The sequence below is a fragment of the Myzus persicae genome, unplaced genomic scaffold (assembly GCF_001856785.1).
Source record: "Myzus persicae strain clone G006 unplaced genomic scaffold, MPER_G0061.0, whole genome shotgun sequence".
NCBI classification, from domain to species: Eukaryota; Metazoa; Arthropoda; class Insecta; order Hemiptera; family Aphididae; genus Myzus; species Myzus persicae.
Window position 1 is genome coordinate 524,179 of NW_019104400.1, and position 16,952 is coordinate 541,130.

Here is a 16,952-nt window from a genome sequence, read left to right on the forward strand (position 1 = left end):
GAAGTTTACAGGAGTAAAATTAATTTTTTATGAGCGTTTGTGGTTCAGTAGCTGATACACTCGAAATTTTCTCCGAGTGTTTAATTTATCTTTTTGTTTACACTTTGGAATTTTTGAGTTATTTATAGGCATTTCACATTTTTAAAAAACTTTTTCTGTAAATGTCAACACATCTATTTTCGAAACACATTTTTGGGTCACCCATTTTTTGCTATTATTTTGTACCCAGTGAACTAATTTTTTACGAGCGTCCCAGATGTTCCTCTCCGGAGTTTGTGATTAGACAAACAATATTTAATTTGGATCGCATAATAATGAGTGCAGTTAATTTGAAAATAGATTATTGACCAAGGGCTTTTTGTTATTACCTATATGTAAATGTCGAGACACGTTTGTCAAATGTTATTCTTACGTTAGGTAATTAAGGTTCAATGACTATCATGAATGCTTTTGATATTCTAGTGAAATTCCAATAGGCTATAATAGGCTATACAGAATCTTGATACATAACATAATAATAATATAATATATTATACATGATGATATACATTTTTGAAAAATTCGAGGTGATTCATATTATCTATATTGATCATTTTGAAAAGTATTGAAATATTTTTTTTGAAAATATTTGATTTCAACTTTTTAACTTTATTGAATGATAATATGCATTTAATATTTCATTTTCCAAAGCAGAACTTTTTTTAGAATTTCAAACAAGTAGGTAAGTGCCTAATCTATTAGTTAGGTATTAATGTACCCATACCTACCAATTTAATGTTTTGATGAGCAGAAGAGTGGACCATTAATTTGTGGGTTGGTATTACTGTGCCAGTCTAATACTCCACTCATCTAAACTTTAAATACCTATTTATAATTACTAATTAACTAGGTACTGGTTTAAAATTCGATTTTTATGTAAGTATTGAAATTATTAATAAATAATATTAAAAATGTACGTTGTCGTTCAAAAAGTAAAAAACAATTGAAACAATAACGATACAAATTTAAAATTTGAAAATGTTGTTTTCCATGCCATACAATTAAAAAAATATTTTTCAAAAAGGTAAAGTTTAAAATAATGAGTATAGAACTGCAGACTCTCCGATGGATCCCCTTGCATATTATTCATAAATCAAAATATATCACTGAATAGGTATAATATTTTGCTTTGGATATAAAATCGCGTTACCTATTAATTATGTATCAATGTATAATATGTTGTAATATATTTCTGTGGTGCGCTTGTTGGCCATTTGGGCTTTGACAATATAACACAACAATTAGGTTATAGAAATGTTTGTGTATTGTATGATATGTTAATATTTGTACAGTCCAAAAGTCAAGATAAAAATGAACTTTCTTTAGGATGGTTACTAAAAAATGTAACTAAACTTGTTTAAACATTAATACCCTCAACATAACACTGTGGTAATTATTATTGTCTTTTTATAATTTATTAATATTTAATAGAATATAATAATATATTTGAATTTCCCAGCATTAGAGGAAAACAGTGTTTAAATATTATGGTGACTTGTCTCATCGGTTAGAATAACGTTTTTAGTTGGTTCCAGAATAAAAAATAACTTTAAAACCATTGTATAAATCATGGACGATAAACAATATCAAAGAAGCTGCTTGAAATATAAACACAACAAAAATGTGATATGAAAATGTTTTGATGATTTTAAAAGAATATAAGTTTAAAAACCGTTTATTATTTATTTATTATATAAGATTTTGTGACATAAGTAACAATAAGCTTTATATGCGACGTCACGACATGTCAAAGGCACACTCTATTAAATCATAACGAGTTTATCGGCTTATAATATAAGGGCATATTATAGTGCATACCGTGATTTACTGATATAACTTGGCTCAAAGGAGAGTTCGGTAATAACAGCAATCGTTGTGAGTTGCAGATAAATATGCAGCGGACAGACGATATAATATTATACGTTGTAATTACCTACTGGTTTATAGAATCAAACGCCCATTGAAATTAAAAAATAAATCTAGATCAAATCATAATACGTTTGTAATGATAAATTGCTGTGTAGGTTGATTGTATATTCAACGTCTTAATAAATTAAATATTAGGTATTAAGTGGACATCTCACCACTTGATTTGCCAATTAAACATTGACATTACTATTCATTATAATGTAACTATAATTATACCCATTATAATATAGTCGTTTGTAGGAAAATACTGGTATTCTGGTACCTACTACATAGTTAGAATCACCACATGATGTACAGGGAAATTAAATAGCTTTTATCGCTTTAAATAGGTAGGCAAGTAGTTAAAATTAGAGCTGTTTTTAACTAGGTACCTATATCATAACATAATTAATACCCAAGCAAGCATAGAGTTTTAGGCTAATGCACTGAACATGACTAAAGTGATGCTCAACAGTAATATAATACCGATTTATGGATAGAATTATTTATATAGATTTTTCTTCGGAGCTTTACCTGAATTATTTATTCAAACTTCCAACATAAGAATAGATAATCGAATGGGTCACATGATCGTGTTCACGTGGGACTCATAAAGAATATTAACCAACAGTTTGTTTTGTTACTTACCAAATCTCAATAAAATATACTGAATGTTTCGGCCAAGTGAAAGTATAAGTTTACCGGCGTGGTGACATTTTCTGCCCCAAAACGTGATAACAGACAGAAAAAACAACTAAAAAAGCACCCACAAATTTCTTGTATTCGTTGTCATTTTTTTAGATTCACATCAAAAACCAAAATCGATTTGGTTGAAATCCAATTTTGAGGGAAAATTCCTGTTTTTTCTTAATTGTTTTGAGAAACTTTAAATTTTGACCTTCCGAATACACCATCAGGAAAAATACTGAAGTTGAAAATCGAAGCATTATTTCAACTATTTATCGTGTACGAAAACACAAAAAAAACACACATCATTGTAAAATCAATACGTTCACGCTCAGAATCTAAAATGTAAACAAACATTCAGGTCATACCGTTAATATGGGTTAATATGGGTGCTCCAGAAAAAAATTCATAATATAATATGTGGACAATGTATACTACAAACTAGATTCACTTTCCTGGCCTGAAAAGATATTGAAGTTATTCGTACATTTTATTTAATAGCTTCAGTTGGCAAGATATAATATTTAAATAGGTAAACAAGTAGGTACTAATTTCTATAGTAATAAATTATCGCATCGATGCGATATATTATGTAGATGTATACCTACATTAAAAAAAATAGCTTTTTATGACATGTGTATAGCCGTATAGGTATTAAAATGTGAAATTATTATAATACAATTATTGCCCACCAACTATGGGTACTATGTCACTATATGCATTTATACACATTAAATTCTAAAAGTCTGCACCATGAATTATGACTACACAGTCTGCAGTTCATGCATTATACAGTCATATAATTATGGCTTTTACTATAGGTACTGATAATAAATTATAATTTAAAATCAAAATGTACCTGTGTATTAATAATTACTATTTTTTTTTTTGTACATTATGGTGCCAGAACTATGAGTTCATGGAATAAAAAGTATTCAACATTACAAATAATAACTTTTTATTGAATTCGATTAAATATTACAAATTGCGATATATCTTATACGTTAACAAAATATAATTATACATTTTTTTTGCCTTTTCGTATTCATGATGACAAAATGATATTTAAAGTACTTAATACTTAGTTAATATAATTATGCGAAATGTTCATAATTTCTAACGTCTATAATATTAAACAATAATCTGACTGTTGGTTAATAAACAAAAACATTTATACATTTTTTTTTCAATTTTGTAACCCTTCTATATTATTTGTATTATATTAACAAAATCAATTTATAATGTTATTATTATTTAGTATATTTTAGGTAACAAAGTGTGGATATGTTAATATTGAAGGACCTAGAGGTGAGGGCAGAATAAAAATATCCCATTAAGGCACTGTATAAATAATACCTTAGTGTTGGCCTCCTTAGTGTTGTAAGTCAATCTCTAATACTTATTACTGGCTTAGGTTTAGTGTATAATGATATAATTATGTTGTAGGAATTTGAATTAATCGTTCAATATTATTCGTTAACAACCGTAAACATCTTCTACGAACAATAATAGCAAAATATTGTGCTGATATTGTATCACTGTAACATTGTTCCGGCGAAAACCCAAAAGAATCATTGGATGTCTGCAAAGGTTTGTCAATCACACTTAATATTAATAATACAACGTAACTAATACTGAAAAAGCATGTTATATATTATACAACAGATAAAACATAAAACTTTTCACCGGAAAATAAGAAATGTGTGAGCACTACGTCGTATATGATGTTATTACGAATCAATTGTGAACAGTGTCTTCGAATTATATTGTAATATTTTGTAAAGCCAAAGGTTTAATTTTCAATGCAAACAAATCGAACTTAGTTATGTCTTGAAAATGTGTAAGGAATTGAAATCCTCATCGCATACGGAGATACTCAACATGTGGTATGAAACGACCGTAGGTACCTACCTATTTATAGAGATCTATTTTTATGTAATCAAATATGTGGATATTAATGTTATACATGTATAATGCAGGTACGTGTGGTGAGTATATAAAATGGTGCAGTGTGGTCGAAGCTTTTAAGGACAAAACCATTTCATATCTTACTTACAACAACAACAAAATAAAAATAATAATTATAATAGTTCATTATTCACATAACATTAATCTAGTACATACAATTCCAAACGGTACATTTTTAAACAATGTGTTTTTTACAAGCATATAATATATTAATTTTGGCAAAAAAAAAAAATATCCAAATTATACCCTTGTTAATATATATATATATATATAATTCAATATACATTTATATTATAAATATTATATAATATCGTTATTATCATAATATAATATTATAAAAATTTAATATTTTGTAACAACATTGTTACAATTTTTTTTAAATATTATTCGTTTGATTATGCGTGTCGGTACGATGCACATAATAATTAATAATATATAATATTATACCTACGGCGTATTGTATGTAATTATTATGCATACAACGAATCCCATTATTTTTAAAAACAGAGTAGATAAGTGGAGTAAATGATTAACAACTACTTGTAAAATACGTCAGATTTTAGAGTGCGTTATGTACAAATTGAGTTAATGATATATAGTTACATTGTGTATAACTACAATGGTTCTTAACGGGCGATTATTATTAGTGATTGTTTTTTTAGCGCGTTTGAGATGAAAATATAATAGTATATTACAGTTGGTCCTCCAGGGAGCGTATTTTATTTTTCAAAAACACGGAATTGAATATTCTTACAAAGTATATTTGTTTTCGAAAGCGATACTGCCAATGGGATTTGTAGGCTTTTTGTAAAATTATCACCTCAATGAATGGAATTTGCGTTTCTAAACTTTGGGATCCAAACGATATTTTTGGCTTCATATAACTCCATCTATGGACGTGAGGGTACTCTTTGCGGGGGAAACGTTATATAATAATATAATATGGGTATACGCGAAAAAAAAATCTATAAAATTCAAAACTCATATTTTTGACGATGCATACTTCATGCGTACTCAAATCTATCTACCTAAATATGAAGCGTTTCTCAAAATTTGGGTAAAGACCAGATTTATTGAGTCATGAATAATTATGTGGGTCCAGCTGACCATACAATTATATTCATTTTTAAAACATTTTTTAAATATTTATAGTGTAATACAAAATAAATAATATTATTGACATGCACCGAGCCATCGAGCCGGGGGTTCATTCAAAAAACCATAGAACTTCTAAGTAATGAAACCGGCGGGGAACTATTATATTTGGTGGGTGCAAAGATTTCAGTGGAAACAAATTTTTAATAAAATATCACTTGGCAAACCTGGTCGCGTGTATTCAAAGATCGAGAAACGCCCCAGTAATAATAATAATTCTAACAAAAATAATAAACGTCGATCTTAAATCGTAAACAAAAACTCTCAAAAAACTCGGTTGTCGTCACCGTCGTCATGTGGTTTGTGTGTTCTGTAAGTGTGTGTGTATGTGTGTGTGTGTGTGTGTGTGTGTGTGTGTGTGTCGCGATTATTGAAATATGTAAAATAATAAACGTTCACAGTTCGGCCAAGTCGCGGGCGGCTGGTTGCTGCAGGGGCATCGGCGTCGGCTTCAGACGCCCAGCGGTTCACGGCCGCCGCCGTCGTCAGTCAGCGTGCCGCCGGCACGTGCATTTCACGATCCACTCGACGTCCACGTACACGCTGTGGACGTAATCGTCCGCCGTGGCCGAGAAGGGCCTGCGCACTGGTTCCCAAAGGTCGTCGCCGGGTACAGCGCCGTCCAGCCGGTCATGGCCCTCCACCGGGCTCCGGCACAGGAACTCCACCTTGACCGTGGTGCTGAGCTCGGGGGCGCAAACGATGCCTCCACCGCCGCTGTTGCCTCCACCAACACCGCCAGTCGTGGACGGGCACGCGCCACCGCACCGCTTCGGGTGGAAAGTCTTCCGGCTCCTGCAGTCGCCGAACTTCAGCCGGACCGGTGTCGTCGACTTGATCGTCGCCTTGCACTCGTGTCCCTTCTGCAGAATCAGACGGGCACAAAAAATATGTATGAGGATCGAAATTAAAACGTAGAGGCCCCCCCAGTGGTATATCCAGGATTTTTTTTTTTTGGGGGGGGGGGGATGAGTGGTCTGATCAGTTACATAATAATATTAAAAAAAGAAAAAAAAAAAAAAACCATGATAACTGCAAAAATTGTGTTTAAAATAATTAGAAGTACAATTTTGAGCACCATCTGCAGGATACGCCACTGGACTAGACCCGAGTATCTTTTTAAAGCCTCGAGTCGACGGCCCAAACTGTTAACGACAGAAACGATAATAAAAAAATATAATATTAGAGATGGAGTCCTGAACTCTTTAAACCATCCTCAAAATTTTAGAAAGACTTAAGTTCGAATCAAACACCTCGAACGATTCGAATAATTCGATTAGAATAATGATTGATATATTTCTGTGTTTAATAGTTATTTAAGTAGGTTATTGTTAGTAACAACTTACAATTATTATAAAATATCTACTTTACCATGGCGAAATTTGTGTAAGTTTAATGCATATTAATTTCAAATCTTATTTTTATTAGAATAATTTTTTAAAATAAAAAATTAATTTTCAGTAACCCACAGTCATAGATAATTTTATATTCATGAATATGCCATATTGAATTTAAGTCTGGCCGAAAAGTCAAAGTTACCAATGTAGTTGTAATCAAGATATTACCATTGGTAATAAATAGCATATACCTTTACAGTATTAATAACAAAACATAATACAACAATAATACATATACATTTTGTAGTTAGGTATATTAATTATAGTTATTATTATAGTTATAATATAAACTTAACAGGCATCAGCATATAATCAATAATCATTATGGTATAACATTGGTAATTTCGAATACCATGTTCATTATGTTCCTATATAGGAATGACCATCAATGTGCCCCTGAAATGCATATCCATAACGCCGTGTCATAATTTTTTTACTACTGAGGTGCAAAAATCGAGTGAAATGGTCTAATTTATATTAACGCCTCCTTTTATTTACAAATGTGTTCATACTCATTAAGTCATATTATTAGTTGTATTATTAATATTATAATTCGTAATATACATCACATATGATGATATATAATATATACGCTATAAGGTTTTGTAAAAATAAAAATTTTATGAATTACAGCAATTGCGTTTTGTTTGTATTCGAGTGTATTATTGTGCGATTTCTCTATTTAGGATATGAATTGAACGGAGCTGAAATAATTGAAATACACATTTGAATGCCGATCCCACATAATTGATTGGGCTTATTTTTTTTTATTCGTATGAAATTTATTTCGGCTAAATCGCTGTTACGTATATTATTTTTGTGGTAACGAATTTCACGCTCAATTACCGTACCTAGTAAATCGCATTATACCGGTGTGCCTACAATTTATTTGCATAAACGTTGGGAAAATCGAATTTATATGGCCGTGTTTTGTGAAATGCAATTAAAAACTGTTAATATAGTGTTGTTAAAGTTATGATTGCGAAATAATTTAATACCTACCGTGTTAAGTATGGTAGTACTACAGTTCCCTTACTCGGGAAGACGTATATATTTTATTTTCGTTGCTAACTGGTGAAAGTATACAATATATTAAACACTGTTTAGTCTGTTTGGTCGAGAAAGGCGGGCGATGACGATGATGATGGAAAAAAGAAAATCAAAGACGTATTACAGAAAATATAAATAAACGTTGTGATAATAATTGATTTAGCAGTGTGCGAATCGTAGCACGCATTATCATCATTTGAGACTTCGACGAAGGTAATTTCTAAATGGACGGAATACAAACACCTAACAAGAAGACTGAATAGCGGTTTATACATTCAAACTAGACGATTTAGCTGTAAGAGATAGGGGATATTAAACGGAACGCGTTTATCGTATTCGTATATAGTATTACAAAGGTGGCTGCAAGGAATTTGTGGTCAAAGAAACGCGTATATAGAGAGACCGTTATTATAGACTATAGTACTAGCAGCCTTGGGGTAGTAGGTACTTTTATAAACTGTGACAGAAGCCAAATAGGTTAGTCGGCGGAATAGACATTTTCTCGTATATTCTTTGAGTTAGACCACGCCAATACGACGTGGGTACTTGAGAGTCAATTATTTATAATACTCATCCACATGGTAAATGAGTTGAGTTTGATAAGATTTTTTTAGCATTATTGGCTACTGTGAACAGTGATGAAATACAAAATATTATAAACATGAAAATGATAGTAATGTAAAAAGAGCACTGTGGTTAGTATAACGTCCGAAAAAAAAAAAAATAAAAAATTTTGAAATATTGTTTGACCTTTATAATCACGTCTGTGTTTGTTTTTTTATATTTTATTTTACATATTTCAAATAACGGACATAAAAGTCATTCAAATTATTATGATGTAAATTTACCCACTATTGACCGTGGTAATTTTATTTTTAATTAGTTACATTCATTCGTGTGCGTATCGTAGTTTAATGCTCTGTGCGTGGAGAGAATATTAAAGTGAACATGGTTCATTTTTATTTTCTTAAATCTGGTGTGGATTTAAAAATACAACTGATTCTCTGCATAATAGTCTGAAATGTGTCTTTGTGTTTGGCGAAAATAAAATATTTCAATGAATTATTATTATACCCAGGCCTTAAAACGAATAAAAATATATCCTCTACGATCGTTATCGGTAAAAGTTTCGTCGCTAACGCTGTAAGTAACTTTTATGATTTCCAAAAGAGTACGATAATATATTATATATGAAGGAAGCATAGGAAATAAAAGAATAAACTAATTTCTATTCAGATTGAATCCGAGGCGTAAAAGTTGTCGACCGACTTTTCGGACTAGAACAGGAATATTTTTGATTCATTGTCTTTCCCCCCCCCCCCCCCTATCGCTTCGTTCGCTTTCGGTACGCCCATTAGTCTGCCCTGTCCCAGAAGCAACTTGTCCACGCTAACGGGACGGAGCGCTGTTAAAATAAAAGGTAAACACGACCCGCGACGACAAATACTGTAGACGTGACGTGCAATAGTAAGGCATTCAAATTTCCCCCTTCCCGACGCCCGCGCCAGCATTCGACCAGATGTTTCGGTCGTGAAAAATTGTATTATTTTCTATCCTTCAATGCATGAGGGTTCTGAACATGAATAATGGAATTCGCATTAAAAAAAAAAAAAAAAATTATTTATCAGGACGATGATGGGATAACGGTGGTTGGTCGGGCGCATCACCATCAAGGTGGCAGTGCACGTACTCCTCCGTCTCGTTGGTTTTAAATCTACGCAGAACTACGTTCTTATTTTATTCCATTTAACCATTCAGTTTTTACAACTCGTATACACCGTATGGACATTGAACGATATAACGTATTTTTTCTTTTTTTTTTTTACCACTAATGGCAAGTTTCACGTGATGTCGGGGTTTTTATCAAACACGTACAAGTATTAGTAATAAAACCAGAAAAAAAAACTGTTTTTTAAGTTGGTTCAACGTTATTTCGTCATTAAAACAATATTCATTTGACACGACTCGAAGAAAGCACATAAAAAATAAATTCTAATTAAATATTGTGCTATATATATATATATATATATGTGTTTTATTTGAATGGTTGTGGTACGTTCATATATTAGACCGCCATCGTATACACGTAGGTAGTTGTAGGTACATAAAATAATTAATATTTTTGGTTTTTAATTGAATTATAATTTATACACGTTGCGTCAAGTTAACTACGTAAATCACTTGAATATTGACGGAGTAGTGTATAATATAAAATATATACGAATTGGTGACGGAGCTTTGGAAAAATAAAAAAGCCTATTTCTGCAGGCTTTAAAATGAAAAGTGACTGCACGTGAGTTAGTGTAGACCAAAATAATATTATATTCTATTAAATTGTATGATTTGTTGTGTTATTTTTTTCGGCGAACTGAAGTTATCACTGACAAATATAATATTATGGTCTACAAAGTTGTGCAATTAAATTTGAATTATATATTAAAATGTTATTTATAAATCTCTTGATAATGATATAATTTTTTTAATTTTTAATTATCTCCTCATATAATTTTTTAGTCGAAATAATAATTAATTATTAAAATAAACTAACATAAATTGATTAACTATAGTGCATAATGATGATGAAATAAATACAAATTTTAAATTATAGTAAAATATGTTTATTCAAGTACACATATTTTATTTCATACAAACTTAAAGTCAGTGTATCTATTGTTTCTGTGATAATTATAGTCTCAAAAATTATAATAAATTCAAAAATACGTAGTATTTATATTTCAATCGAATTTTGATTCATGATTACATTAAATTGCTTTAGGAATATTAAAGTGGTTCAAGTCGTTTGTCACAACTACAAATATTTGCATTTTCTGCCTTTTTTATAAACGGATTATAAGATAGGGAAGAATCTTCATCATAAATCTTTATAGCGGAAACATAATTTTATACATCAAAACATTTTATTAAGTATATTATGTATTTATGTTAAAGAGTCTAGATGCGTCAATACTTCTGAATGTTGTTTTTAGATTTTCTGGAAAGTTTTTGTTTTTAATCTGGTTCATAAAATTATACTGAGAAAATTCTCACTAATGTAAGTTAAATTTTTATTTTGAAAAAGTTAACATATTATTATTTTAATTTAATCATAAAATGCCAATATACATAAATTAATATTTGGTCTTTTAAAATGTTTAGAAACTAATGAGTTTTCCCTTTATTATATTGTTTTTGTACTTCTCTATGAACTATAAATATTATACAACCATAATTATTTTAGTACTCAGCATATTAGTGTATTTTAATAATTTTATAAGTAAGATTAAGTCAAAGCTCAAGGCTAAATATAATAATTTATTTTATTAATTTATCAAAATGTATAATATAATTTAAATATAGAGTATAATAAATTATATCAATGCTAGGATGTATATACATTGGTAGTATGCTGAGTTCATGGTTTGGGTGCTAAAACTATACGTTTATATGAAATTCAACAAATACATTATGTTTGTGCATGAGTTTAGACAGTTTAGTTACTTATATTATTATTGAAAAAGGCCATTGATACTTTCGGTTTTTTTTGTTTAAATGAAAATTTACTAAATTTTGTTCGATTGTGTCCATAAACACTATTCATTTGACATTATAGCTAATGTCCTCATTGTATTGTGATATCATGATGGTAAAATAGTATAATATTATGCTTACTCTAATATGATGATGTCTTGCATATTTAGCATTCACTAGTGGTGGTGAGTGACACGGCCTAATTTGGCAAAGTCTAGTTTCGTTATTAGGCTTGCACGCTTCATTTGCATTAGACATGCGCCTAGAAAGGCCTAATCCGCACTGTGACGAACATTCCGCCCAAGGTGTCACTAATGCTTCACAATTTGGCGGCCTTTCCACTAAAAAAAAAAATACATATATAGTGGTAAATATTTGTTTTTATTCAATACATTTTAAATTTATTTATATTATTATTATTCTATAAACCTAATACAGTATTGAAAACGTGATAAAACATCTTCATCTTTAATCATTTTTGATAACTCGTGAAATAATTTGAATATTAACAGTATTTGTGTAATATTACGTGTGTTCATTTATTAGTACCATATAAATACTTCGTCAGTCGTTGGAGTCGTTATTTTTAATGATTCCCATGGCTACTCCATGTTTCTTCCAGTTTTGTTTTTAATACGTCGTATATAATTGATTATCTATTATTTATAGGTACTATATTTCGTCTTTAATTAAAACTTAACGATTTATTGTGGGCATTTTAATCTCATCAATTGTTGAAAATTTGTCGTGACCGGGATGGTTTATCAATCAATTTCGTGTTCGGCATGCTCGAGGCTTATCCGGTCGATTGAATTCAATCTCGGTCTCGAGCATGGTGTGTTCCGAAGTGACAAGAACCTTAAAAATTCATCAAATACACGGTTTAGCTATAAATTATTCATCGTCGGCCATTACTTTTTCCGGTCCATCTAGGCTGGCGACGAAGAAAGGAGCATAGGAATTATTAAAGAGGCGTAAAATAAACAATATGTGTGCTGCAAAGTAAAGAATAAAAGGGGGGAAAAAGAAACTCTGGCAAAAGAAACGTTAATTTGAAATGTGTATTTTGCAACTATTTCGCGTTCTTTTTCCTGTGTCACTAAATGATTCAAATATCCTTCAGATCTTTCGCACGCGGTACCCAATTTATGTTCTAATCCCTTCACGTTTCCAGCACATTAGTCCGGACGCTAAGCGTGCGTGCACGATCTAACATGACTTTAGTTGGTATGTGACGCGTATATATGCTTAATTACCGTCTTAGCTGCGGGAGAGCTCGGAACAAATAAAATGTGCACACCGGATTTTGAACCGACGTAACACATATGAAAATTCTAGTGTAAATATAATACACATATATATATATGTATAAATTGTGAAATGCCTTTGAAAACTTGATTTATTATATGATTAAGGGAAATTGTCCAACAAAATGCGTTCCACGTGTGGACGTAATTTAATTCTAAATGAATGATTTTATTTAAATTCTAATTATTTGAGAGAAAGTTTTTTTTTTAAATTAAAATTAAAATTTGCTTAAAATTTGTGGAATTGAAATAAAAATTGAGGACCAACCGTTGTTTAAAGTTTGTTATACATTTTTTTTTTTTGAAATTCGTTTAATGAAAATTTACAATCTATAAAAGAGAGCACATTAACTAAACGAGGGAATGCACAATTCGATGGTGAAAATAGAAAACATTTAGCAGGCGTTTCTCATTGGAAATGCCCGAGTTTGTTATTTGAAATAATATTATACACAGGTACAAACGTATGTATGTTTGATGTTCGAGTGTAAAATTATTATTTGTGCACACAAAACTTTATTTAAAGGAAAATAATAAAATTAATATTTACTCTTTGGTTTACATGTGTACATTGTTTTTACCATATATTTTTATCAATAAATAAAAAAACATTTTTTTTTGTAATTTATATAGAAAATATCTTTAAATAATTTTTATACGCTACAGCAATTTCAAATTAACGTTATACGGTTAATATTACAATCCGTATTCCAGTGCATATTTATACTTTGCCAGTCACCCTGTCATGGCATTCATGATTTTTCTTATATTTTAAAATTTGGCAATTTTGTATATTTTAGTTTATGGTGAAAGTTTTATGCAGCTTCTTTCAAAGAATTATTAAAATTAAAAACAATTTCGGACCTTTTGAAGTACTGAACATAACATTTTATAGATGCTCTCAAGTTTAATATTATTTGATATACATTTTAAGAGTCAGATTTTCAAAAAAATGAATTTAGATTTTCAATATGCTGTACTACGTATATTTTCGATAGCATTTTTCATAATACTCCAAGATGAATCATAATTTTCAACAAAACAACCTATACGCATAAATATGAATACTTTTATTTTTCATACAGTGGTTTTTATCGTACAGTCTACACAATTGTCTACGATTTGTCTGGAAAATATGAATAATCAATTATAAATTATTACTACACAATATCTGCACTGTAACTTGGAGCCATATAAGTTGATTAGTTTTACTTTTATATTGCGTACGTCACTTGTTCTGTAGTTGTATTTATTTTAAACAGTACAATGGAAACCTTGATTTTAGTTAACAGGAAGTCTTTTTTCTTTTCTCACGGAAATCAAAAATGTTTGTTAGTTTGTTCGGGTGTTCAATATTGCTCTGTCAATAGACTTGGTCATCAATAAAATAGTGGAGTAAATCAAGAACGACGATTAAGTCAAATGTATAGTTGGTGATGTATGGTTTTTAATCGAAATTGTTATCAAATTGATTATTTAGTGTATGAATGAATTCATTTCGTCGGATGTCATGTGTTGGTACTTATATCCGTGTGCTTACAAGGGCGGTATATAGTTTTGTGTATACGTACGCGACTACACCGCTGTTTCTCGAAAACTCGAAAACTCTGTGCGGAAATACAATATAATTTCCATTATGACGGCGAGACAGTATATTTTATGACGTTATAATTGCGCAATAACACAAGAACACGAATAATGGATACGGTGCGGATAACGCCGCAAATCGCAATAATATAATAATAATAATAATATTAATCGTTACCATAAAATATGTACAACGAAGACGCGCGTTTCCGTTTCGCCTGGGACGAGACCGCGAATCGTGTCTGCCCGGCGCACGGCTCGTGTGGTCGGACGAGGGAGACGGAGAGACGCGGTCGCAGCGAGAGCGACCGAGAACGAAGGATTTGTGGCGTATGTTTTAAGTGCTCCACTCGCGTGCATGGTTTTTAAAAGCTCTCTCTCTCTCTCTCTCTCTCTCTCTCTGTCTTCTTCGGCCTCCGTGTACGCTATTCCGGTTCGAAGGGCTCTTTTGAAATTGAACGTGACGTCGCATATAAGCGCCGCACAAAGGTGCATGTGTGCGTGAGTGCGTGTGTGTGTGTGGGTGTGTGTGTGTGTGTGTGTGTGCGTGTGTGTGACCATTTGAAACATTGATCGAAACCCACCGCCTCCGTAATCTCTGAAAATACGTTATCAATTCGTCGTCACCACCACATCATGCCCGAATGCGATCCGCCAGAGCGTGCAGATGCGTTGTTTCGGGAGACTATGATATTACAATGTAATTTCCTGTTTATACCAATCTCTCGAAAAAATCGTTTTGTTTTGTTTTTATCTCGACTTGTCATGTGTTCCTGAGACGCGGTTAAATTAACCAACCACAAAAAAAAGAAAAGCAAACACGAACATTTGAACCAATGGAAGTATAGGAATAAAACAGTAGACACCACGACTCTATACCGACGGAATTAAAAATATTTTTTTCGTTCCAAGGTTAGGTTTGAAGGGTTGTAAAATGACCCTTTTCCATCTAACGGAGAACGAATGCATTTTTCCTATCCATGATACGAGCGGAAAAGTTAAAACGTCCACTTCTGTCCAAATCAGATCGATGTACATGAATACGTTTCGGTAGGTGGGTTACTTCCGTGCTGTTCTATGAAACAGTTTGGTGTATCTATGTATCGATTACCGCGAAGAACAGTTCATTATGGAGTAACCGTAATATTGATAGAGACGTTTTCGGAGGTAGCAGAGGTGTAACAAAAAATAGTATTAGTGGCTCGTGAGGCGAAGGCAATTTCAGTCTTGGGCAAATTGAGGCCCTCAGCTGCGTCTCATGCCATAAACATTGTTCGCGATTGAAATAGTTCTTTTCCCACCCTTATTGCCTCACAATATATTATTACCGTCGATTTTAAATCGATAGTTTTGTACCTACCTATTTCATGGTTAATGTATTTTTGTATAAAAATATTGTTTTATTCGTTATAACATAATATGTTTTGTCGTGTGTATTTCGTATTGTAAACATATGTTTCGAATCACAGTAAAATGCGTTCGCCGTATATCACTTACTATTCACGTTGTCACACATCCATTCCCTGCAGCACTGTCCGGGCACTTCGACCAATCGGGGATGCCTGCAAAGTCCTTGAGGAGATATATTTTCTTGTGGACACAACGACGCACAGGCATAAGTGCCGTTCTGGAAAAACAATTAATCGAACTGATATGAATGACCATTCAGTTCCATGAAAACAATAAAATATTGTACATCATAGATTATTTTTTAATTATTTTATAGCTATGGTAGAAAGTAGAAACTGCAACTTGTGTATTGTTGGCTCTTGCCCAGGAATGTTCGAAATGTAAGCGCCGTAGGTATAGAAACTTTCCATTAGGTTTCGTATTTTACTGTAGTCACAAATATCACAATGGAAAGTTTTTATGATTATGATAATATGTCATCATTTAATTCGATTTGAAAAGGAATTTAGCAGCAAATAACCATTTCAGTCCCATAAATAAAAACGAATCAGGTCTGTATACGAGGATTCGATTGTTATTATTATTACGACCAGCGCCCAGGTCGCCATAAAAGATATACATAATCTCGAACAAAATATTATTAGGTATATAAATGTCATCCTCTAAATTATATACAAGCACAGGCTTCGACGCCACTGTGGCAAACCTAATAACATGCAAGGTGATATTGCTCTCGGCAAGCTGTAAACGATATAAGGGGCTTACTGCTAAATCAGGGTTTTGCAGTTTTGGAAATTGTCTGGAAAATAATTTCGTTCCAATACACGAGAAAATATGTGTTAGGAGAGGATATTTTAAATCTGCAATTTATTTTGAAGCTTTTATGAGTATTACACAAAATTAAGAACTTTTAGAC

General features: G+C 31.6%; 1 protein-coding gene across 2 annotated transcripts in view; it reads right to left on the minus strand.

Annotated features, from left to right (window-relative positions):
* Window positions 1-4,919: 4,919 nt before the first annotated feature.
* The window catches only part of LOC111041891 (WNT1-inducible-signaling pathway protein 2), a 162,331-nt gene continuing 150,298 nt past the window's right edge, over window positions 4,920-16,952 (minus strand). For both annotated transcript variants that reach the window (XM_022326336.1, XM_022326335.1), the window contains exons 6-8: window positions 16,124-16,253; window positions 11,874-12,073; window positions 4,920-6,620 (exon numbers count right to left, since the gene is read on the minus strand). In XM_022326336.1, the coding sequence (XP_022182028.1) occupies window positions 6,243-6,620; window positions 11,874-12,073; window positions 16,124-16,253 (708 nt within the window). In that variant the 3' untranslated portion in view covers window positions 4,920-6,242. The remainder of the gene's footprint in view (window positions 6,621-11,873; window positions 12,074-16,123; window positions 16,254-16,952) is intronic.